This window comes from Rhamphochromis sp. 'chilingali' (assembly GCF_963969265.1).
Source record: "Rhamphochromis sp. 'chilingali' genome assembly, chromosome: 11".
Classification (NCBI taxonomy): domain Eukaryota; kingdom Metazoa; phylum Chordata; class Actinopteri; order Cichliformes; family Cichlidae; genus Rhamphochromis; species Rhamphochromis sp. 'chilingali'.
The window spans coordinates 32620643-32644738 of NC_137938.1; the positions used below are offsets into that span (position 1 = coordinate 32620643).

The 24096-nt window shown below is 38.5% G+C and overlaps 3 protein-coding genes across 3 annotated transcripts in view; 2 read left to right on the top strand and 1 right to left on the bottom strand.

Annotated features, from left to right (window-relative positions):
* Window positions 1–369: 369 nt before the first annotated feature.
* On the top strand, window positions 370–6839 carry LOC308405641 (uncharacterized protein). The gene is made up of 6 exons (XM_080896342.1): window positions 370–531; window positions 963–1047; window positions 2112–2397; window positions 3679–3833; window positions 5702–5981; window positions 6360–6839. The coding sequence occupies exons 2-6, from the start codon at window positions 987–989 to the stop codon at window positions 6508–6510; spliced, it is 933 nt and encodes a 310-aa protein (XP_080752468.1). The 5' UTR covers window positions 370–531; window positions 963–986; the 3' UTR covers window positions 6511–6839.
* Window positions 6840–8448: 1609 nt separating this feature from the next.
* LOC308406057 (uncharacterized protein) lies at window positions 8449–11694 on the top strand (the record flags this gene model as incomplete). The annotated part of the gene is made up of 5 exons (XM_080896859.1): window positions 8449–8470; window positions 8953–9250; window positions 9348–9502; window positions 10859–11138; window positions 11452–11694. The coding sequence occupies 5 exons, from the start codon at window positions 8449–8451 to the stop codon at window positions 11600–11602; spliced, it is 906 nt and encodes a 301-aa protein (XP_080752985.1). The 3' UTR covers window positions 11603–11694.
* A 375-nt stretch (window positions 11695–12069) lies between these two features.
* dpy19l1l (dpy-19-like 1, like (H. sapiens)) overlaps window positions 12070–24096 on the bottom strand; it is a 28753-nt gene continuing 16726 nt past the window's right edge. Inside the window, exons 12-21 of the mRNA XM_080897614.1 lie at window positions 23766–23846; window positions 23344–23445; window positions 22394–22465; window positions 21159–21238; window positions 20946–20970; window positions 18729–18848; window positions 18442–18616; window positions 17181–17280; window positions 16818–16943; window positions 12070–15257 (exon numbers count right to left, since the gene is read on the bottom strand). Coding sequence (XP_080753740.1) covers window positions 15086–15257; window positions 16818–16943; window positions 17181–17280; window positions 18442–18616; window positions 18729–18848; window positions 20946–20970; window positions 21159–21238; window positions 22394–22465; window positions 23344–23445; window positions 23766–23846 — 1053 coding nt within the window. The 3' untranslated portion in view covers window positions 12070–15085. The remainder of the gene's footprint in view (window positions 15258–16817; window positions 16944–17180; window positions 17281–18441; window positions 18617–18728; window positions 18849–20945; window positions 20971–21158; window positions 21239–22393; window positions 22466–23343; window positions 23446–23765; window positions 23847–24096) is intronic.

Consider the following 24096-nt stretch of genomic DNA (forward strand, 5'->3'; position numbering starts at 1 on the left):
CATTGAAATTGCAAAACATGCTCTGGATCCTGTCATGGAAAATATGTGTGTTTAGATTTTTTTTTGTAAAATAACCTCAGGCACAGACCCCTCTATTGAGTGAACATTTTTGAGCATTATTTCATTGTTTCAATGGAAAATGTTTTCATTATGTAGAAAAACAGAAACAGTTATTGGTGCCCTGGAACCTTTATCAATTTTCTGAAAGCTCGAGGCGATCCCGAACTTTTGAACAACAGTGTGTGACGCAAGTACAAGAACAAGGATGTTGCAAAATAATCAGTAAAAAAAAAAAATAAAAAAAATCTGCATTACTGTGTTAGAAAGTTAGGTCATGACTGGAAGTGGAACACAGATGCCTGGGAACAAACCACTGGGTCGTGAATAGACAGAGTTGAAGAGGAATATGAGATCAATTTTAATGTTTGGTTTGGTGTGATTCAGCTGAGAGATGAGATGCATTGATAAAAACAAACAGAAATAGCAGCTTTTGTTTCAGGAAAAAGGCAACTGCTTTGTCCGGATCCTCAGGTAACACTTTTCTTTCTTTTATTTATGAAAAGCACAGTTAGAAATGACCATCTGTTACAGACAAAAAGAGGAACTCAATTGTAAGATCACTTTCCAGTATAAATCCCCATCTGTATAGCAACTTATTTTTTTTCTTTGAAAAGAAAACATTGAATGGCAACCTGATTTAACAAATAAATGGTGTCTGCTAGAGACTTTACTTCTAGTATTTCTTCAGAGTCTACAAATTGTGCATATTGCTTCCCACCATTTAAGGAAGAAACCTGGAAAAATATTGTTTTAAAGCCTTTGACTCTCACTGACCAGATTCCACAGGGAAAAAAGAGATAGACTTAGCTTATTTCTGAAGAAAGAGTCCTAATGGAATATACTTACAGTAATAACTAATAACTAGGAACTAGAAAGGACTAAATATTGTTTGTTCTCAACAGATATCATCTTTCTTAACCAGAATAATGAAAACAAGTGTTTTCCTTCTGCTGCTCCTCTTAAGAACGAGTTCGACTTCCACTTATCGTAAGTGTGACATGAGAGTAATGTCTTAAATGTTAAAAATGGCGTATCAGCATCATACAAAATGTCCTTTAGCAACAGTCCTTGCCTCAGTAGCTATGAAAATGCCTGCTGCCAAGAGATAATACTCCTGATTTAAAAATCCACAAATGCTTAAGTGGGGGGTTATCACATAATTCAAAGATTTACATAATGCTAATTAACATGAGGCCTTAATGACAAACAAAAAATCACCTATGAGATTGGAAAGTTGTGCAGATGATCTACTAATGTGTGAAAAATGCTGGTGCAGACAGTTTATTTCTATAATATAGCAAAGTACAAAGTACAGGTATTTTCTGTATGTTTTTAATCGCCAGTAAAAAAGACAGGCAATGGGAAAGGAATTTATGCATTCTGATACAGGAGTGAAAAATGAAATCAGAAATCTATGGAAACTATGAGAAATCAGACTACATGCAGATTTAATCCACAGAAGGGTTACGCTATTGCAAACGACTCAACTGAAAACTTTGCAAATCAACAAACTAACTGCATGCGTAGAGAAAAACAGAATATTATTTACTGACACATTCAGAGTGGTCTGCTTGTAGGAGTCTTGTAAAATAATTATACTGACATGCTTGTTCAAAATACATTATAATATCAAATAATGTATCTTTATAATTTGACTGTCTGGACTGCTTAAAGTATTGGTGTTATTTTCTCCAAGACGACTAGTTTTGGACTTTCACAACTCTGGCAGCAAGTGCCTATAAGTAATTCATATACAGTATATTTTGGTTTTTAGAATTGTGTTCTGCATAAAAGTTTGTGGTTTATGTTGTCCTGCTGTAAAAGCTAGACTGACCTTTCTGAAGGTCATACTACAAAACAAACCTGTCTTGCATAAGCTAACTCAGAAAGGAAATAATTATAATACTTTATTAATTCCAGTAGAAATTAGGTCACATAAATAAATACCTCATAACTCATGTGCAACAACTTAGATGCTTGGGCAGTTTTGCTGTCTGTTTGAATGTCTTTCCTATTATTTTATCTTATTTCTGTGACTCCCTAATTCACAGAAAATGTGGCCTTGCGTGGTACAGCAGCCCAGTCGATCTCTGAGGACCACGTCCTCTCAGCTGCCCACAATGCAATTGATGGAAACCGTAACTCTGACTTCAGGGCGGGATCGTGCACACTCACTAGTGCACAGAACCGTCCCTGGTGGAGAGTGGACCTGCTTCAGTCCTACATCATCACTTCTGTCACCATCACCAACAGAGGAGACTGCTGTCATGAAAGGCTCAACGGGCTAAAGATCCACATAGGCAACTCTTTGAACAACGAAGGTTTAGGAAACCCAAAGTTAGTACAAATAAAGAAAAAAATACAATCAATTTATACAGAGAGATTTTTTATCTTTTATTTAGCCTTTTTCTGTTTCTCTTGGTGTTAGCGATCTTGGCTTACCGCTGTCTTTCAAACTGGATCAGTGATAGCAGTAGAGGTTGTTCCTTTGTTTGTCAGTTTTGAGAAAAGGGTTTATATCTCTGGACATGTGGTTATAGTTAAATCAAATATTGATAGTCTGAAAGCGGACAGTTAACAGTTTTGAAGGCTCAACATCTGTTACTTCATTTGCCATCATTTTTGCTCTATAACTTCCGGCTGCTTGCTACAGATATACCACTACTTAAAAATACATCTGAGCAGTATAAAGTCTGATTTGCTCTAAAGTTTGGCCCACAATTTGTTGGATTGACACAATTTTTGTGTCAGTCAAACCAATTTTGGAATTGATTTAAAACAGCTAATTGATATGTCAATGAAGTTAAAACTTCCAGATTTAATTTAAGGGAATAAGTGTATATGAATTATAACGATTTTTAAACACACATTTTCAAAGTCTCATAAGTTAAAGCTTGGCAGGCAGTTTTATGGCCAGGTTAGGCCTGTTCCCCGAGACTCCCTGAGGCTTTTTGTAGTAATTTTAAATATAAGACCGAAAACCATATTATCTGAAAATATACTGGAGGCAATCTGATGGTATAGGCAGTGTATGACTGAGAGTGTTTGAAGATGTTACTGCCATTTGAAGCAGCTGGATGAATCTTGAGGCATACAGGGTACAGAACTGCAGAACTCGTCAGATTCAGCTAAATACTGTAAAACTTACTGGACACTGTCCAAATGGACAGTGAAAAACTGAAGGCAGATAGACCCAGAAACAAGCAGCAACTGAAGGTAGCTGCAGTAAAGGCCTAGCAGAACATCTCAAGCAACTAAACAGCACTTGTTGATGTCCATGGGTTGTAGACGTCAAGCAGTTGTTCATTGTAAGGGGTTAAAAACAATCCTTACTTTTAAAATTATGTTAGTTTGTCCAATAAATTTTTAGCCTGTGATAATATATGTATTAAGACAGATGTAATTCCTAAACAACGATGTAATTTTAATCTTAAATCCCTTGAACCAAAGCTGAAAGCTGCATATCATTTGATTTAAAAACCTACAAAATGTCCAACAACTTATGGAACCAACTGTATTACTGACAATCACATGTTCTAATATGTTACCCTGGTAAGCTACACACAAGGACACTAAAGCTATATATCCTATATTTCTCTCTCACACACTTTTTGTTAGGGTTGGTGAAATTTCTGAAGTTGGTGCTGGCATATCCTTCAGTGTGACTTTCACTGATCGAGCAGAGGGGCGCTATGTTATATTGACTCTGCCTGGTTCAAGAAAGATTCTCACACTCTGTGAAGTGGAAGTCTATGGATACCGTTCTCCAACTGGTAAGAATATGAGCTATTACATAAAGATGGACAGTATGCAGCCTTACAGCCAAATTCGTAGGAATCCCAGTGATGCTAGTCTTATTAGTTTAAGAAAGAAAAAATTGTCTTAGGTAATATTGTTGGCATAGATAACATACATTTTCACTGCTATGCAGATGACACCCAATTTTATTTATCTAGAACCCAGAAAACAAAATGAATTTGTTAAGTTATATCCAATAGACATACTGCGCTGAATGATCTGTAATATTGTTCTCGGCCGGAAGTTTATAAACATGTTGCCTAACCAGGTGCTTACTGTGGACTGTATTACTTTTGCCTCCAGTAACACTGATGTATATTTAAGTCATTTTTGACCAGGATATGTTCATAAATGTGCATATTAAACAAATATGTAAGACTACGTTCTGTCATCTGCACAGTATTGGTAAAATTAGAAACATTTAGTCTCAGAAAGATGTTGAAAACCAGTCCATACTTTTTAGTATTCCAATTACTTATTATCAAATTGTTCTAAAAGATCCCTGAAGAGTCTTCAGTTGATCCAAAACACTAGTACTCAAAAAGGGACTCAAAAGAGAGATGATATTTTTCTATATTAACTTCTCATCATTGGTTTCCTGTTAAATTCAAGATTGAATTAACAATCTTCTCACGAACGAAGTCTGGAATGATCAGACCCCATCACATCTTAGAGCACTTTCATCTCCAAGTGTGGGCTTATTTCAGTTTTGGAGTATTTGTAAGTTGGGTTACATTCTCCGAGAGGTTTATTTTGGGTTTTCTTGTACTTTTCAGTTTTCCCAGTTTAGTTTTCCACAGCCAGTTTTTCTTTTCTATTTTTGTTATCTGCTTCAGTACCTGTTCTTATCATCTTCCTTAATAAACCGTTATAGTTATAGTTATAAATTGTTATAGTTTTGTCTCTCTGTGTTCTGCGTTTGGGTCCTCACGAAATCACATCTTCCTTGACATTACAAAGGTAAAATAGAAAGAGCCCTGGGGTATGAAACCCAGGTATCAAGCTGGTCTACACTCAGGCTGCTGGGGATTTGGGCTAGGAGATATGAGGAAAATAAAACATCACCATATGCTTAAATAACCTCAAAAACAAATCTTATTTTCAAAAATGTGATCACCTCAAATTACAGAAACAAAAGTCTAGATAGTGACTATAAAACGACTGACCAAGAACAGCCACAGGTATCACAGCTGGTTCATGTTTTCTTGGGTGTGGGGAGACGTTGACATGCGGAGTTTAAAACAGCCTTTTTGTAGTGGATGACTTTTCAGCTGGTGGAATAAATTCATGGTACTACAGCCTTTTGCGGCAAAAGTTTTTACAGCATGTTTTGCAAATTACTGCATTTTGCTCGACCTCCTTGTGAAACCCAAACGACAGGGAGTCTCATTCCCTCGCTTGTCTGAAACTCCCACTGTTGGCATATTTTTCCCTATCAGGTAGTATGAAAACATGCATGCTCAGCGTGTGACTTTGATATTATCTCTAACACAGTTAGTGCTTTGTCCTCTTTATTAATCATAGTCTCTATATGCTGTTCTTTTTTGTGTTTTGGTGCTCACCACACCAAAAAGAGCAAATCACTGCACCTGCACTGCAGTCTAGTTCTGCTGGAGGTCCTGTTAAAAAGAAGTTCTTCCTTTCACCATTACCAAGTGCTATTATAGGGGATCACCTGATCATTGGGAATTGATCTCAAATACTTAACCTTGGAACAGAAAAGAAATAATACATTGAAAAAGTCAATCAAATGGCATGCATTTCTTCAAGACTAACTGTAACTGTTAACAGCAAACACATGCAGATGTTGACAGTTATTTTTATCAATTTATTCCTTTTGCAGGAGACAATCTTGCACTTGAAGGAAAAGCCACACAGTCATCGTTGTATGGATTTGGATTTGCATACAATGCCATCGATGGAAATCGTAACAGCAAGTGGGAAGAGGGCTCCTGCACTCACACAAACAACAACATCAGCCCCTGGTGGCGTCTTAATTTGCGCAAAACCCATAAAGTGTTTTCTGTTAAAATTGTCAACATTGACTCCAACCCCGAACGGCTCAACGGAGCTGAGATTCGCATTGGAGATTCCCTTGACAACAATGGCAACAACAACCCCAGGTAGTTTAAAGACTGTTGACTTTTGAAGTCTGTTAAAATCTGTAAAAACACCTGGCAAGTTGCTCCCAGTACCGATGCCAGTTTCACAGACTTTGTGGAAACAACAGAAAAGCCGTTCAGTCTCACAAATGGCAGAAATTCCTTTTATAATATAATTTTAATTGCCATGATGAGAATGGTGGTGTAGACTTGTTTTACTATTTTAGCTCTACCCAAATGTAGAAACTACCCAAAACAAAACACAAAAACATGCATGTGTAGTCCTCCAACAAACCTGAACTGAAAAGTGTATATAGCTCTCAAAATCCCTGTGTGTTTTTTAATTTAAGACATTTTTTAAAATACAAAACTTGCTAACCTTTTTGTTTCATCTGCCAGGTGTGCAGTGATCACAAACATCGCGGGAGGTGCTGTTGCTAATTTCACATGCAATGGAATGGACGGCCGCTATGTGAACATTGTCATCCCGGCCCGAGAAGAGTTCCTTAGTCTGTGTGAAGTTGAAGTGTATGGATCTAAACTTGATTAGGTTCATAACATTCAACTTTTACACATGATCATATGAACCAAAACTCATCTGTCACTTACTAATCACTCATCATCTATCTATCTATCTATCTATCTATAACTGAATTCCCACACAGCTCATTTTAAGTTTTTCTGTGACTGCATGATGAGACTTTAGGATAGAGGACTGAAAATACTTTGTAAGATAAATACAGACAATATAAAAGCAAAATCAGATAAACATGTATACAACCTGCACATTGTGATAGATGTCTGGAAATGTTTTCAGCTCCTAATTTTTTTTCCTACCATAAGCAATTGATGGATTGTCATTGTACCTGCTGAAGAAAGAAAAAGCTGTATGTAATGATTATTGAAATACAATAAAACCATTTAAAACCTTTCTTTTCATTTTATTATTTATTTGTCATTTAGACAATTTTCTACATTTTAAAAATAATAACTGTTTTTATTTTTTTTTATTATGTGCTGTATTTAAAAGGTGTGGGGAGAAATTTAACATAATTTCATTTAGACGTTTAATACTAGAATGTCAAAGTGCTTCCATGTTTCTATGCTAGCTGACCAGTATGAGTTATACAACATTTTAATGTTTAATAAAAAAAAAAGGGACTGGTGGTTTTATGCTATATTTATTTTTATTATTATTATTATATTTTAGAATTTTTATTTTTAAAGTTATAGTTATTGAGAGCATCGTTACAGTCCATTCATGTGGTGACACTAAACTGTGTAATACTTACCCAAGCAGAGAGTGAGGTAACGACATGCAAATATTTTGATAGGCCTTCATGTTGACTCAACTGTTAAGTACAAAGTTCAGTAATCAACAAAATGCTGACTTTTTGAATTATATGGAAAACCAAAAAAACATAACCTGTAGATAAAGGTGTAACTACAACATCACAATGACAACTGGAAATATTGTTACAGTGTACAACACAACTAATATCGGTCTTTTGATGATGTGTTTAAATTGTGGAAGACAAAAGAGATGTGAAAAGATAAAAGACTTAACGCAGTAATTTCCAGTCAAATAGCACTGTGAGACCTGAATGTGCATTAATGCTCTGTAACATGTTTGCAAGACTATCATTTGATATGACTGGAGGGTGTTGATGACTAATGTGACTTAAAATCCCCCTCCAGAGATTTGACTGCAAGTCGACTCCTTGATCTCAATGAAGAAGTTGTTTGTTCCACAGATGACCATTTACTAGTCATTGGTTCTGACCAAGAATAAATCATTTTCTGTTACTTCTGCCAGGATGCTTGTTTTCCTTTTTCCAGCAGGTGATCTAGCAGATTTTTAGTGTCTTTCCTCACGGTCCCTCTTCTTTTTTTCAACTTCTCTTGTCTACATCTTTCACTTTCCTATCCCTCGGTCATGTCTCTTCCAATTGTAATAACTTAAAAGTAAAAAATAAATTAGTAATAAAGTTCAATAAAGTGGAGCAGTATGGCAAAACCGTAATGATCCACTCGGGAAAACAAAGTCAAATAGTAATATTAAACACGAAAGTGCATTATATAAACATTGTCAAAACATTTCAAGGTGTCCAAAGGTGATAAGTGGTGGGAGTAAACTCTGTAATGTAATGTGATTGGATAGTGTCCATGCTGAATATGGTATTTAAAGTAAATAGTAATGATAAGCTTTGCCTTGCCTGAGAGTTGACTCTTTTTTGATTACGTGAACAAATTCAGGGTAAGAATTAACATTTTTATTTCAGTCATCTTACATTTTTCAACAATTCACTGTATTAAGGAACTTTTTGACAGATTTGCACTTGACTGTGCATGTATTCAGTTTTTGTACTCCAGTACCTGCACATTTGGAAAAACCTAAATTACCTAACCTAAATCTTTTTTTATCTTCTTTGTATCAACCAGAATTATGAGCTTCAGTAGAGCATCTCTTTTGCTCCTCTTTGTGCAGATGTCCTCAGTCTTCACTTACCGTAAGTACGATGTACAAATACCAGCACATTAGGATCAATTATAAAAGATCACTAGATGCAGTAGTATTATTTTTAACTGTAAAACAAATGTGAATGTACATAAAAATGGCATGCTGATCCAATCATAGTAGAATTAAAAAAATAAAAGTGGACATCCTAACTGTATAAAAAAAAGATCACCAAAGTTAATGACATGTATTGATTGTGCAAATTTCATGGCGTTCCATCCAATACGTGTTAAGTCAAATCTGTAAAAAAACAACAACAAAATATTAACCTCTTGAAGATGATGCCCAAAAGCTAAGCAATAACCAAAATGAACTGATCGAGAAAGTCATGTGTGTTGTTACTACTTGGAACCCTAAAGGCTCAACTTTCATGTCAAGCTAATGATCGTAGATTGAACACACAGGTTTTTGGATGATATCAATTCCTCCAAAGGAAAAACAAAGCTGATGAAAATATGTTTATATCTTTTACAGAAAATGTGGCTTTACGTGGAAAAGCCACGCAGTCACGTCTAATCGACCCGGGAGAGTGGGATGGATTTGCAGCAGCGGGTAATGCTATCGATGGAAACCGTAAATCTCGCTTTAATTATGGATCATGCAGTCACACTGCAACAGAGGCAAACCCCTGGTGGAGAGTAGACTTGCTGGAGTCCTATATAATCACCTCCATGATCATCACCAATCGAGAAGACTGTTGCGAAGAAAGGATCAATGGAGCAGAGATTCATATTGGCAACAAGTTACAAGACAATGGCGCTGCAAACCCACGGTGAGTCACTGATAATTTCCAGTGTATTCAGTATTTATCTGAAACTTTTCTGTATAATAGAAAGACTTGAGACTACAGGCTTCTTCCTCTCTTTTAGGGTTGCTATAATTTCTTCAATTCCTGCAGGGAGCTCACACACCATAACTTTCAGTAATCGTGTGGAGGGACGTTATGTCACTGTGCTTTTACCAGGTTCAAACAGAATTCTTACACTCTGTGAAGTGGAGGTTTATGGGTATCATGCCCCAACTGGTAAGAAATTAAACAACACCCTTTTCTTTCTCACCATACTTTTTTGTATGTCTCTACCAGCTTTGCACATCTAGAGACTGAAATTCTTGCCCATTCTTCTTCAGCAGTTTTCAGATCTTTCCACAGATTCTCGATTGGATTTAGATCTGGACTTTGACTGGGCCATTCTAACACATGGATGTTTTGTTTTAAACCACTCCATTGTTGCCCTGGCTTTATGTTTTGGGTCGTTGTCCTGCTGGAAGGTAAACCTCCGCCCCAGTCTCAAGTCTTTTGCAGACTCCAAGAGGTTTTCTTCCAAGATTGCCCTGTATTTGGCTCCATCCATCTTCTCATCAACTCTGACCAGCTTCCCTGTCCCTGCTGAAGAGAAGCACCCCCAGAACTTTGTGCAGTGCACGACTAATAGTTGTCCTATGGACAGATTCCCCCACCTGAGCTGTAGATCTCTGCAGCTCGTCTACAGTCACCATGGGCCTCTTGGCTGCATTTCTGATCAGCGCTCTCCTTGTTCGGCCTGTGAGTTTAGGTGGATGGCCTTGTCTTGGTAGGTTTACAGTTGTGCCATACTCCTTCCATTTCTGAATGATCGCTTGAACAGTGCTCTGTGGGATGTTCAAGGCTTGGGAAATCTTTTTGTAGCCTAAGCCTGCTTTAAATTTCTCAATAACTTTATCCCTGACCTGTCTGGTGTGTTCTTTGGACTTCATGGTGTTGTTGCTCCCAATATTCTCTTAGACAACCTCTGAGGCCGTCACAGAGCAGCTGTATTTGTACTGACATTAGATTACACACAGGTGCACTCTATTTAGTCATTAGCACTCATCAGGCAATGTCTATGGGCAGCTGACTGCACTCAGACCAAAGGGGGCTGAATAATTACGCACACCCCACTTTGCAGTTATTTGTAAAAAATGTTTGAAATCATGTATGATTTTCGTTCCACTTCTCACGTGTACACCACTTTGTGTTGGTCTTTCACGGGGAATTCCAATAAAATTGATTCATGTTTGTAGCTGTAATGTGACAAAATGTGGGAAAGTTCAAGGGGGCCGAGTACTTTTGCAAGCCACTATAGTCACTGCTGAACTGTACTCTGGAAAACTGAGGAAGCGAGCAGCTCTCTTCCAGGAAGATGCCAAAAAGTGTAACCATTAAACTGTTGAGAAAAAATTTAAAAAACAAGTACGGCACAGTTTTTAAAATTTCAGTTGGCTCCACAAACCCCCCCAAAAAAAAAAACAAAAGTTGTGAGAGCTTGTTTAAAGGTCTCTGCGTTGATCATCTCATCCATTCAAGTAAACTGTCTTGATGTGTCTGTGATGAGAACATAAATCCCTCAACCTTATTTTGCAGGAGAGAACCTTGCACTCCAAGGAAAAGCCACACAGTCATCAGTGCAGACCTTAGGGCTTGCATATAACGCCATAGATGGAAATCGTAACAGCGACCCAGAAAAAGGATCCTGCACTCAGACAAGCTATGACAACATCCCCTGGTGGCGACTTGACCTGCGCAAAACACACAAAGTGTTTTCTGTTAAGATAGTCAACTCTGATTCTGACCCAGAACGACTCAACAGGGCTGAGATTCGCATTGGAGACTCTCTTGACAACAATGGAAACAGCAATCCCAGGTACTTTACAGAATAAAAACTGAAAGCATTATAATTTAGCATAATTTAAAGCATTATCAAATTGGACCTCAGTTGGGATTTTTGTCTTTTACAGTCTTGATGGCAGCAGCAGTACATTAATCAATACACTCTGTGACTCCAACCATTAAGCAAAAACATTAATAGATTAAACTTGCCAGCTTTCTCCTTCATGGTCAGCTCCTTGTGCAGCTCTAAGTGAAATCTGAAGAACCCAGCGTTATTCAAAACCATTACATCAGAGACATGGTGAAAGTATCCAGGTTAATCAAGTGATTTCTGCTTCCTTTGCCAGGTGTGCTGTGATCACAAGTATCCCTGCAGGCGGCATTCAAGAGTTCCAATGCAACGGGATGGATGGCCGCTACGTTAACGTTGTCATCCCAGGAAGAGAGGAATATCTGAGTCTGTGCGAAGTGGAGGTTTATGGTTCTGTCCTGGATTAGGTGGAAAAATTATTTCACTTACGGAATTTTAACAAATCAAAAGAAATCCATCACTCTATGACAACTGGGGTAGGCCATCATAGGCAGGGGACACAGTGCCAATTTATCAGAATAGAATCAGAAGGCTAATAAAGAGAGACCTGTATTCCAATCTGAGCATCACACACTGACTTTGTGTAAACAACAGCTAAAGAACAGTTAGCTAAAGGCAGTTACTCACGAGACATTCAGCCTCACCATTACAACCAAACAGGTGTTGTGATCAGGTCAGTGGGCGAGTTTCTCCCAATGCTGTCAGGACATATTTGATGTGACTCTTGAATGTCTACAAAGGCAGTGCAGAGCGCAAAGAAAGCATGACGAATACAGCCAACAAAAAAATAAATGGAAAATACACCAGATTCAAATAAATCAATAAACAATCTTTTTAAAAATTCAAATAAATGCTTGATTTGTGCTTTTCACATCTACATTTAAGACAAAGCAATGGTGCTCACTCCAAATATTTTATTTTTTAAATACAGAAAATATAGACAAATAGAAAAAACATCAGAAACACAACGAGGCCAGAGAGTGGAATAAAGTGATTTTGTCAAAGTGTCTGGGAAAGTGTGACAATGGCACAGTTGCTTAAAACCGGGCACTTGCAAGCTCGCTTGTACACCATTAAAATCTTCAGACATTAATTCGCCACATTTATTCACATCACAGAAACGACTTTTTCCCAACCGTGAAGATAACAGTTTTCAACAAAAAAAAAATCTTATCTTATTCCTGATTCCAAAGTCAGGTAAATTATTCACCCCAAGACACATCTTTAATCTGTCAAGAAAACAAACAAAATCAGCTTTTTTTATATAAACTAAAACAATCATTGATACATTTTTATAAATGACTGGAGGAAATATCTTATGAAGAAAAGTGGCAATAGAAAAAACACCTGAGTGGTGACGGTTGAGTTACTCCTGTTGGTGAAGGTGGTTCACTCCTCTCACAGGAATAGTTTTACATTTTTAAAAGAGCCACACTCACCACATGTCTGTATACCAAATATTAAGCTATAGCCAACAAGTTTGTGTCTCACCTTAGCACAAGGACTGGGAGGACAAAACAAGCAAACAAATGAAACTTGAACATGGAATTGTGATTTTGTAGCAAAACATTTTCATCACACCACCTAAGAGCAGCACAGTGCGATAAACAGCTGTTTCTGCAGGTCGTGCACCACGGCGAGTTGTGGTGCTGCAGGGTGTAAAACACAAGTGTACGAAAGTGTATTGTGCCGGTTTTTATTGTCATTTTAATATTAATTACACATCAGTAAAGAAGCTCAGAGTTTCATAGATTATACAGAGGGATACAAGTCTGAAAAGATTAAAAAACTCCTTTACCAGGAGTCATGGCACTTATGAATCTTAACAGGCATAAAACTGACTCCAAGGGTTTATTGAATCTGATTATTATTAAGACAAATAAACCAACCAAATCTCTGAAATAGGGAAAACTGCAGCATTACAGGCAAATCCATGTTTACCCAAATTAAAATATTTCAACTTTGATGAGAAATTTGCTTTGCAATGTAAAAATCCCACGAGAATGGTCTCTGAGGTTCGTTCCTGACACCACAGACAATCAGGACAAGCTTCACTGTTTGTAGGCGGCTGAAGCTGAACGGTTAAACTCTGTACAGATGTATTTTGAGGGAATGAGCAAAATCTTAGTTCTTTATTGTAAATTGTGAAAATATTAATGTAACTTGAGCCATCAGCTGCTGATCAAGACTTTTAGACGTGAAGATTCAGGTTTATTTAAACAAGTAATTCATGGCCTAGGTGGTTTTTAGAAAGCTGACCTTGAGTTCGAAGTCACTGGGATTCAAACTCGTCTGAGATTTTTAGCAGACAGACCTACAATATGAATTGAGTGTCATGTTCCCAAGATTCACCTGAGCTTGACTTTGAGACCAAGGTCACCAAACTTCTTCCCTAAAAGGGATTCAGAGTTTTCGTTTCAGATTTTTAATAAATGCACCTATGCCATCAATTTGAAAATCAATTGGACTTCCATCTGGAGTCATCCTGTTACAAGATTTTCAGAAAACCTGACCTCTGACCTTGACGACGAGGTCGCCCGCAGTTGTTAGTAGACGCACTTATGGTATCAATTTCAAAATCCTACGTCACCTTGTTTTCAAGTTATCACACTATGACCTGTTATGTTTTTTTCCTATAACTCTCTAAAGGAGCCAGTTAAGCTCTTTTCCCCATTTTGCCAAAATAAGCCAAGCTGATCCGTTTCTGGCTATAGCTACATATTTATTAAACAGACATGACAGGGGCATTGTTATTCTCAAGTAATGGCATAAATCAAATGAGGCATGTTTTTAATGTGGTCCGACAAAGGAACCGGCGACTGCTCCATTACCATAAAATTTACTGCTACGAATAACTGATTGGCTGTCACATAAAAATGAATTTTTCATATGCTACAGTACCCTGAATATGCAGCTTTGATAATAAAACTTCCTTTGGCAACAAACAATAATTCAAGAAGCACAAAGAACATTTTAAAGGCCATCAGCAGTTTACAAAACAACGTAGTCAGTATTTACAAAAAAATCAAAGAAATCGATGTTTTCGTTACCTTCTCGGACATAAAAATTATACAATAAACTAACTATTACTGAAGCAACAACAAAAGCTCTGCTCCCAATTAAGCTAAAATGTTTTTTGAGTGAATTCAGTTCACATAGACATCAATGTTATGTACATTTTAAAACACAAGAACATTATTTTCTTCCTAGACTCCCAAAAGCCTCAAAACACTGTTTGCTTGAAAATAAAATGTTTCAACACTTTTAAAGTTGCATAAAAACGGTGACACCAATAAATTATAAAAATAGTGTACTACTGAAAAATCGTTTCATACATCAACACTGTGCATAACAATAGAAGAAGTCAGCTTTTGCCAGGTTTGCAGAGGGTATTGCTTCACAGTATGTGGACATCACTGATTGGTCTTGCCAGACAAAAGTTTACTTCTGAAGTGAAAGTCAAAATTGGGTCTACACAGTAAGAAAAACACTATACAAATGTAAGTAGAGCATCCCTTAAAATAAGGAATATATGTAACAAGACCAATGCCAGGAAGCTAAATGGAGAGCTACAACCACCACCGCCTGGCTTTCATATAATGAACATCACTAGTGACAACAACGCAGCAATAGCTAGTCTGGAAAGAGACTTTGAATTAAAAATACTGAGAGCTGTGATGCCACCAAGAGGTTTTAGACTCATGGCATACTTGTTTGTTATGTCCAACCTGTTTTTGAGCCACCGTTTGGTGAATCAGAATAACAAAAGAAATGTGGAACCGGGGTTTTCGGGAAGTAAAAAGCAGCAACGGCAGTGAGTGACCAAAAAATGCACGACAAAGAAGTGACGCAAAGAACAGTTTGGTGTTGAGCCAGTGTGTCCAGCGATGTTATCTGAGATCTTTGGTGGCTTTGGGGACTTTGAGAACTTTGTAAATGTCATTGGAAAAGACTGTGGTAAAGTGGGGTCGAGAGTTCCTGGAAATATGGGTGCAGAGGGGGGTTTTACCAACATTTTGGGGGTCCTCAATATCCCAGATCTCTGGCATGCTGCACCCAGGTCTGATGGAGAGGAAGAATGAGAAAGATAAACAAGAATTAAATAAGATAAAAGGCAATGTTAAAGGTTTCAGGGATACCATTTTGCTGACCCACATCCACCCATCTACATTAAAGGGACGGCTGTGGAGCGTGTGCGCAGCTTCAAGTTCCTGGGAGTCCACATCTCCGAGGATCTCATCTGGACGACCAACTGCTCCAAGCTGGACAAGAAGGCTCACCAGCGCCTCTTCTTCCTGAGGACTCGGAGGAAGAACCACCTGTCCTCAGACATCCTGGTGAACCTCTATCGCTGCACCATCGAGAGCATCCTGACCACCTGTATAACAGTCTGGTACGGGAACTGCTCTGCTTTGGGCCGGAAGGCGTTGCAGAGGGTCGTGAAAACTGCCCAGCGCATCACCGGAGCACCATAAATGACATCTACAGGAAGCGGTGTCTGAAAAGGGCTGGGAAAATCATCAAAGACTCCAGTCACTCAGCACATGGACTCTTCACCCTACTGCCCTCTGGGAGGTGCTACAGCCTCCGGACTAAGACCACCAGGTACCGGAACAGCTTCTTCCCCACAGCTGTCAGACTCCTGAACTCACATTAAACTCACGGACTGAACATACACACACCCACAACCACCTACACACACACACACAATGGACAAAAACAAACAAATGGACAACTGTACCCTCATACACACAATAATAACATGGACTGAACCAACACTCACAACCACTAGCACTTTATACAGCCTCTGTAGAAATTATCCACATATTTCACTTATCTTAACTGCACTACTGTATAATTCTGTATAAACAATCATTCTGTACAATACAATAATTATAGTTCTACAACTGTTTACAACTGTTTATAACTTGCATAGTTCATATTTCTGTATAGTTTCCATATTTATATCCTGTTCATAGCCTATACATACTTATAGTTATTGCATATTCATAACATACCTTCATACCGTGTACATTGTAACATACCTATAACAGACCCATTTCTGTAATATATCTATATTATTGCTAATATATATTTGAAATATATCTATATCATGGCTAAAGCACTTCTGGATGGATGCAAACTGCATTTCGTTGCCTTGTACTTGTGACATGTGCAATGACAAAGTTGAATTCGATTCCATTTTGTTTGTCTTTTTAATTAATCCCTTTTTGAAAATATTCTTCAAATTTTTATTGTGTTGTGTTAACAGTGGTCAAAACAGATTTAACAGCAAACTTAATGGTTGCACTGTTTGCCTAAAAGGAGTAAAAGTTGTCCAGCAGGGTAGTGGTCCCCAAACTCTTTTGCGCCACGGACCGGTTTAATGTCAGACAATATTTTTACGGACTGGCCTTTAAGGTATCGCGGATAAATACAACAAAATAAAATGATACAACCAACACAAAAACTGTGGCATTTTGTAAATATAATAATAAACACAAATTGACTGTTTAATCGTGCAACTTCATTAGCAGCGTGGACTGCTGCAGTAGGGGGGTCGACTTAAGCTTGTCTACTGTGCACACGACAGTGAAAGGAGCAGCGGTGCTGTTGCAGTACCTGGTTCGCCTGGTGCACCACGAATCCTCAAGGATGAAAAACTCTACTCCCAGCTTCATGAGGTTCCTCTTAACAGTTTCTCCAGACATGCGGCTGTACATGGAGTAGACCAGCTTGGTTCTCTCTCTGTGAGAATCAACAATGTTATAAAGTGTGATAAAGCAGTGGGATGAGAACAAAAAGGTAATAAAGGACCTGTATTTTTGATGTGGGGAAAAATTGACCCAACATTTTTGCTTCCAGAATTAAGTTAATGAAGTGAAAAGTAGCACAATCATCATTTGAAGAATGGTCATTTTAAATCTTTTATAGCTAATTTAATGCTAGATTGGAGATTGAAGAAGAGCTGTAGATTCCTCTGACCTCAGCCCAGCATCTTCGTAGTGAGGGTGGTTGACAATAGGCCGACCAGTGGAAAGCTTTACGCTGGCCATGGTGGGCATCGCTCCAGCAAACACAGCATCTGCAATCAAAGCAAAAACCAAATAAAAAGAAAACAAACCAAAAGCAGAGCATCAAACAGGAAAGTTTTCATTCATTAGATTATATACAGTACTTCATAATTTATAACAATAGAATATACCGTAATTGTCGGGCTATAAGCCGCTACTTTTTGCACAAGCTTTGAACCCTGCGGCTTTTAGTCAGGTGCGGCTTTTCTATGGATTGTCCGTGATTTTTGTGATATCGTAAGACGATTTGTTTTGTTTGTTCCGCTGTTGTACGGCACTACGTTGCCTGGCGGAAGGATCGGGGTTCAAGAGTGGTATGTTAGTCACATGTCCGTCCGCCAGGCAACGTAGTGCCGTACGAAGTAGCGCGAAAAACAAACTTCAAAGTAGCGCTACGCGTTCAGCGGGAGGCGTGGATGATGAGCAGCGATAAACTTGCGAAAAGCAAGTTATGCCCAACTCCACCGGTGGAATCTGACAGCGTGGAAAAGTGTGAAAACATCCACGATCACCACCGGATTTTGAAGGGCTGGACTGCTGCATGATGGAGAGGAGGACTCCGACACTGACAATGAGGATTTCTTTGGTTTTGAAAGTGACAACAAAGGAGAGAAGCGGAGAGTGGATGACGAAGCCATCCTGAGCCTGTTTGTATCCGACACTGGAGGAGAGGACTTTGGTGGTTTTAGTGCGCAGGAAGAAGAGAAAGATGGTGGTGAATGACTGACTTTTCTTTTTGTTAAAGCCGTGTCACTGCACCTGAGCCTAAAAGGTAGTCCGAATCTATTTTTCTGGTGTGCTGTAGGTTATTGTTATGTACTACATGTGCAAATATGTACCCATAACTTGTTTTTCAAAATATTAATAAAAGGGGTGTGTCTCCAAACAGCCATCTCTTTCCTGACAATTCCCTTTGTGCATATTCTCTTACATATGATAAGTCAACATTGAAACACCTGCGGCTTTTAGTCAGGTGCGGCTAATGTATGTACAAAACAGGATTTTCCCCTGCTTTTAGCTTGTGCGGCTAATATTCAGGTGCGCTTTGTAGTCCGGGAAATACGGTACTTTAAAATTTTATGCTGCAATCAGGGCGAGCTGCTTATTAATCTTAATACTTGTTTAATACTATTGTTTGCTCGGTAGCGATGAAATCAGGCAAGGTCACTCACTAGGACGGGTGTTTTCCTGGATCCAGTCCAGCAGCTCCTCCTGGGGCAGGTTGCTGAACTCTCCAATGATCGCCCACTGGGCCTGCAGATTGGTCATTCCCTGTATGGCCATGATGGCCAATACAGCAAAAACCACAGTGTGCTGCTTAAACTTCTCCCCAATCCAGCCAAAGAGCTGAAGGGACAGAACATACTCATTATATTTAAGTAAAGAGGAGACTTTGTAAGTAAAACAATATTGAAAGCAGTTTTTTTGTTTTGCTTTTGTGCATCACTGAGAGACAGACCTGTCTGGAGCAGATCAATGACGCCATGATGCACATGTGTGGCGTCAGGAAGAGCTTCAGGCGCATAATGAGGATGGCCAGGACAGCAAAAGCCACCAGCTGCAGACTGTGGTACACCATCTACAGAGAAACAGGTTCACACACAGATCGAATCAAAACGGACACACAGAAAATTAAACAAATCCACAATCATCTACCAGAAACTCTTCTGTAGTCGAGTGTTTCACAAAATCTGTTTGACTCATAAAACACAACTTGACTGACATTGCTATATAAATTCATATTTCATAGTATTTTACATTGCTGCCTTAATGACTACTTATCACAAAGTGCTTTTCACACTGATTAAAGGGCAGAGTGTATATTTGAACATAGACCTGATATTTTCTTTACTGTCAGGTTCTGCTAAAATATTTGATCAAGTTGTCAAATGATTGAAATTTAAATATATTGTAAGTAATTTAAGAAGCAAAAATTGAGCCATTGTGGCTCAAGAGGGACAGCTGGTTGTCTAGCAACCGCAGTTGTGCTGCTGGACAAGATGCTGAACCCCAGACTGCCCAAACTCATTGAATCGCACCACATGAAAGAGTGCAAGTGGCTTTCAGTAAGAAGCACTTTGACTCCTTAGAGTGGAAAAATTCTATATGTAGATACCAGTTCAAAAAGCTCAATGTTTCATCTGTGGATACAAGCCTACAGTGTGTCCACCTTTGAGGTGTAACAAATATATAGATGGTCTGTTTTTAAATGTATTGCTCAGACAAAAAAAAAAAATAAATGAATCACTGTAATAAAACACAGAGTCCGTTACGTTTAGAGATATCAATCAGTTCACTTAGGAAGCAGAATCTATTGTGAACCCATTTTACATCCTGAGGCGCAAATCAAAGTAAAAACAGGAGCACTGGAGAGACAACAGCAAAGCCGCCACAGAAAGAGAACGGCTTTTCAGGTGGTAACTACAGGCCATTACTCTCTCTCAGTATCTGTTACTATCCTTCTTACAGTTGGGAGCATAAAAGAGAACCTGCAGCCCAATCAGGTTGCAAAGGCAGTGTGCTATGTCTGCCAACATAGTCTCCAGAGTGTGGAGGAGATGGCCGTTACACGAGGAGAGCTAGTCAGGGCTTTGGAAGGGCATCAACCAAACAGTGGGACCGTATCAACTTTTTTGTGCTCTACATTATGACCTATATTAGGTTACGTGTGTGCATGTTTCTGACCAACGTTTGAAAAACAGACTTTATGAGGGTGGGGTGAGGTCGTGGGGTCTTTTTGTGAGATCTATGTTGATAAACCAGCATTTGCCTGATAAGACCAGAACTGGCAGGTATGCCAATGGCACAAATGACATTGGCATACCTGTCAAGGATGCCAAATGTTACGATGCCTGCAAAATCATCTTTGAACACAAAAATGTAACTATTAAAAAAAGTATTAACAAAACCACTATGTTTTATTTGAATTTAAATTCAGTATTTAGTCTATAATGGTGTGTCTTAATGCTCGCCTTCCTGTTGCTCTCTGTTTTAAATGACAATTAGCCAACTGAGAACTCTGGATTCAACGCCACAGATGGAAAAGTCACAGATGACAGCTGTGCTGTTTACGGACATAAAGTGCAGACGCATTTCAGTAATGTTAGTGTCGCTCATTTGATGTAGGATTGGATTAAGCAATCAAATTTATTTGATCTAAATTTGTGATGCACATACTGCAAACTAAAAAAACAAACAGTGGAAGTTGTCATTAACTACAATCAGAAACAGCACTGCGATCTGCTCCTTAGCTGTGATCTCTTCAGTACATTTTAACCTGTATTTTCCTGCGCAGTGAGAAAGTGTTCCTCTCTGAGCATTTATAGACCATCAGAGCCATTATATAGGCAAGCTTTAGAAACTGAACATCTGAACATTTTACTGCCCAGAGAGAGATATTACAGAAAATGACATGAAGCAGCTGGGAGAAAGCAGACAAAAGGCAGTAGAGTGGGATTTCATAGCAGAAGGGAAAAATGCCTTTGATTTCCTGGTAATGAGAAAAGGGATCAAAATCACTCTGGGGCATAGAAACTGAGCAGACTTCACTGCACGGGAGAATATAATCATATAAAACAGGTTTAGGAAAAGGGAACACGTGGAGGTGTGGTCAAGATAATTTTTATATCTGCATATATTTAACAAAAAAAATAAATGAAGTAAGTATTTTTCTCACCTCTCCTTTTGCAGCTATTTCAGACCTGCAACACAAAACAGAAATATGTGAAGCCAGCTGCCCACTCAAAACAAAAATCAAGCCATTATTTTACTTTTAAAGGTAAGACACTGCATTATTTTAGAGCATTTTATTTTCCCAGTTAAACACAGTTTCTGTTTGATCAACAGAATGCATCAAGTCCTTGAAATCACCCTAGAGAGGAAGCCTCACCCTGCAGCTTCGTCAGCGTCCTCAGTCTTGGCCAACGTCTTCTCCCCGTGCCTCAGGCACCGGACTATATCCTGGATGGTCTGAAAAAGACAAATACTTCGAAGGATATTTCTTCTCATGTTTAAATGCTCTGCATATCATGCTTTGTCAAACTGATTCATGTGTTCTTAGCTTAGCGTGGGCAGGGTATAATGAGATTAAATCATATAAATAGGACTTCCTCAAATATTTTTCCTCTGATGTTTCCCATCTACAAATGTTAGCGTGACCAGAATCGGGGGGAAATCTTTTCATCCTTCCCTTCCTTAAAGGCTTAAATATAAAAATGTATATCAGTTCCTGACAAGTCCAAATAAAACAACTGTAGTTTACTGAAACGGAAACAATAACACCTGAATTTAAAAAAGCTTCTTAGTCTACACAAGAATGGAAGGAAATCTACGTGAACTAACAAGAGCAGACAGCAGCTTTGTCTTTCAGCTGCTGTGAAGCAGAAGCTCACGGCTCAATAAGTGATTTGATCTTTATGTCTGACTGCCTGCTGTTCTGAAAGGTGAGATCATAGCTTTCATGCTGCAGACACTTTCTGACAGTCATGCTGCATAATTTCTTCTTCACAGAAGAGTTTGAGATTTTTAAAAAAACAAAAGATTTCTTATACACATGACTGTTTGGGCTTTCTTGCTTTTTCTGCCAACATTTCCTCACCTCAAGCTTAAAAATATAAAGTATCTAAGCTCATGAGCCAGTATGTGTGATCTTCTCTGGAGTTTTTTCAGTGAAGGAACCTTTTCTCTCATATGAACCATGGTGTGGTGACGATGTTCACTTGTACCTTTAGTGTCAGTCTGACACCATGATATTTATACAGCCATAAACTGCATATTAATGCTGCTTTCATAAGATTTCAGCAAAATCATCCAGCCTTCCAGACATTCAACAGCTGAATGTGAGAATGTGGACTTATGAAGTCAAATGCTAGCTGTTTGAGCAATTTCGATGGTTCAATATGCAGGAATGTACTGTAAACTGTAGCATAGGCGATACAAGAACAAAAAGAGCGATGACTAAGACAGATCTTGCTAATTTTCATCCATTTTCCCACAGACCAAGAGAAACCCATAACTGTTCTGAGCAAGGCTTCCCAATACACCTCACCTGATACCGTCTGCTGCTTTCAAAACAAATGTTTATCCTTTTCATAGGGATGGTTTTATGCCTACAAGAGGACTTACCCTGCCAGCAATGAGAGCAACCACCAGCACATTGATGGGCAGCAGCAACGTTTTAAGGTAACGCACAGGAGTCTGAGGCAGAGAAGAAGACAATTCAATTCAACTCAGTTTTATTTTTATAGAGCCAAATCACAACAACAGCCGCCTCAAGACCCTTTATATTGTTAGGTATATCCTACAATAATACTTTCAGAGACAGAGGACAACTATCACATCTGAGCATTGTAGTATATCTAAGCTGAAATAATTTCAAGGAGGTGGCCGGCAAGTGAGAGACTAATGCACAGCAAATTACTACTAAAATACAAACATGGTTATAAAAATAAATAACAGTTTGGGAAATTCTTAATTGAGCACTGCAATAATTAACTGCAAATGCTTAAAGGCCAAAATATTATGAATCATGATATGTTGCAATTCTATATATAATAAACAGATTACAATAAAACTGCAAAGTGCTAATTAAATAAAATGAATCTTAAAGCATTAAGAAAGTATATGACTGCACTGATTACAGCTGCTTCACTGCATTTTGCTTGAGCCAGCCTGTTCCAAAAGCATGCACCGTTTCCTCTGCAGTGCTGAGAAACCACACACAAAACCAGGCGACTGTCTAGCCCATAACTCAGCCCAAAATGAGCTGCCAGGTTTTGCTGTCAGATTTTGTTTCTTGTCAAATTCAGAGCACAGTTCTGGTTTCTTCCACACTCAGCCCTGCTGTAAGACAATCCAGCAGCTCTGATACAAAGGAGCAGGCCTTTAACAGCATTTCTGACATCTTCACAGCACTGACATTTTAAAAAGTGAGACCTGGCAAGATTTTCCTCAAAAAACTGCCTGAGACTAGAATTTTATCAGGGAAGGCTTCAGCTCAGAATCACAGTGATCACTCGTCATCCTTTAGTGGCAGGGAGACAAATTTTTAGCTCTGACAAAGGAACAGAATTTACCTCCAACTCCATGAAGTCAAATTCAGCAGCACATGTATACATCAGAGTGTGAAAGTCCTTGTAGCTCGTGAACTTAGACTTGATTAATCCACTGATGTGAGCCTAGAAAACATACATTTTTGAATAAAACTTTAATCCACCCTGTGAAAAAATTATTCTTAAATTTTGCATATTTAATTCCGTTCTTAATAATTCAATTTGACATTTTCTGATAGTGAATATCAAACATGGCTCAAGTGCTCCATATGGCTAGTCCATTTACATTTATATTAACTGAGCTACTATATCAGCCCACTTATGAGGTCATTTTTGGTTCATCTACTTAATATCTACACAATGACCTAAAAATGTTCATTTCCATTATTATTGTTGAGTCAAGAAAAAGGGTTTGATTTTACAGACGGGGAGTTAGAGTTACTTACATCATCAGAGGCACCCAAGACTGTGGATAGCAGGAATTTAAGCAGAACTGTTGAGCCGACCCAAGCCAGGCCCTGCATGACCTGTACAGAAAAAAAAACCCCACATCGACATTGGTGGATTGACATGTTCAAATACATACATAAGATTCAGACAGGCGATGTATGGTGGTGAAGAACAAAGCAGTCAAACCATGAGGCTGACTGGACAACTACATAAACAAAAGCATGCTTACTCTTTGAGATGTTAGCTTCAAATATTTTAGCACAGCAGGGATACCCGACTGTCTGAGAACACTCTATTCTGTTAGATCAACATTATGTGATCTCTCTC

Excerpts from the sequence above, each read along its gene's own strand:
- LOC308405641 (XM_080896342.1), top strand. The coding sequence starts at position 987 with ATGAAAACAAGTGTTTTCCTTCTGCTGCTCCTCTTAAGAACGAGTTCG. Across the intron at positions 1,048-2,111 it reads GAGTTCGACTTCCACTTATC|AAAATGTGGCCTTGCGTGGT; the intron begins GTAAGTGTGACA and ends CCTAATTCACAG. Across the intron at positions 2,398-3,678 it reads GAAGGTTTAGGAAACCCAAA|GGTTGGTGAAATTTCTGAAG; the intron begins GTTAGTACAAAT and ends ACTTTTTGTTAG.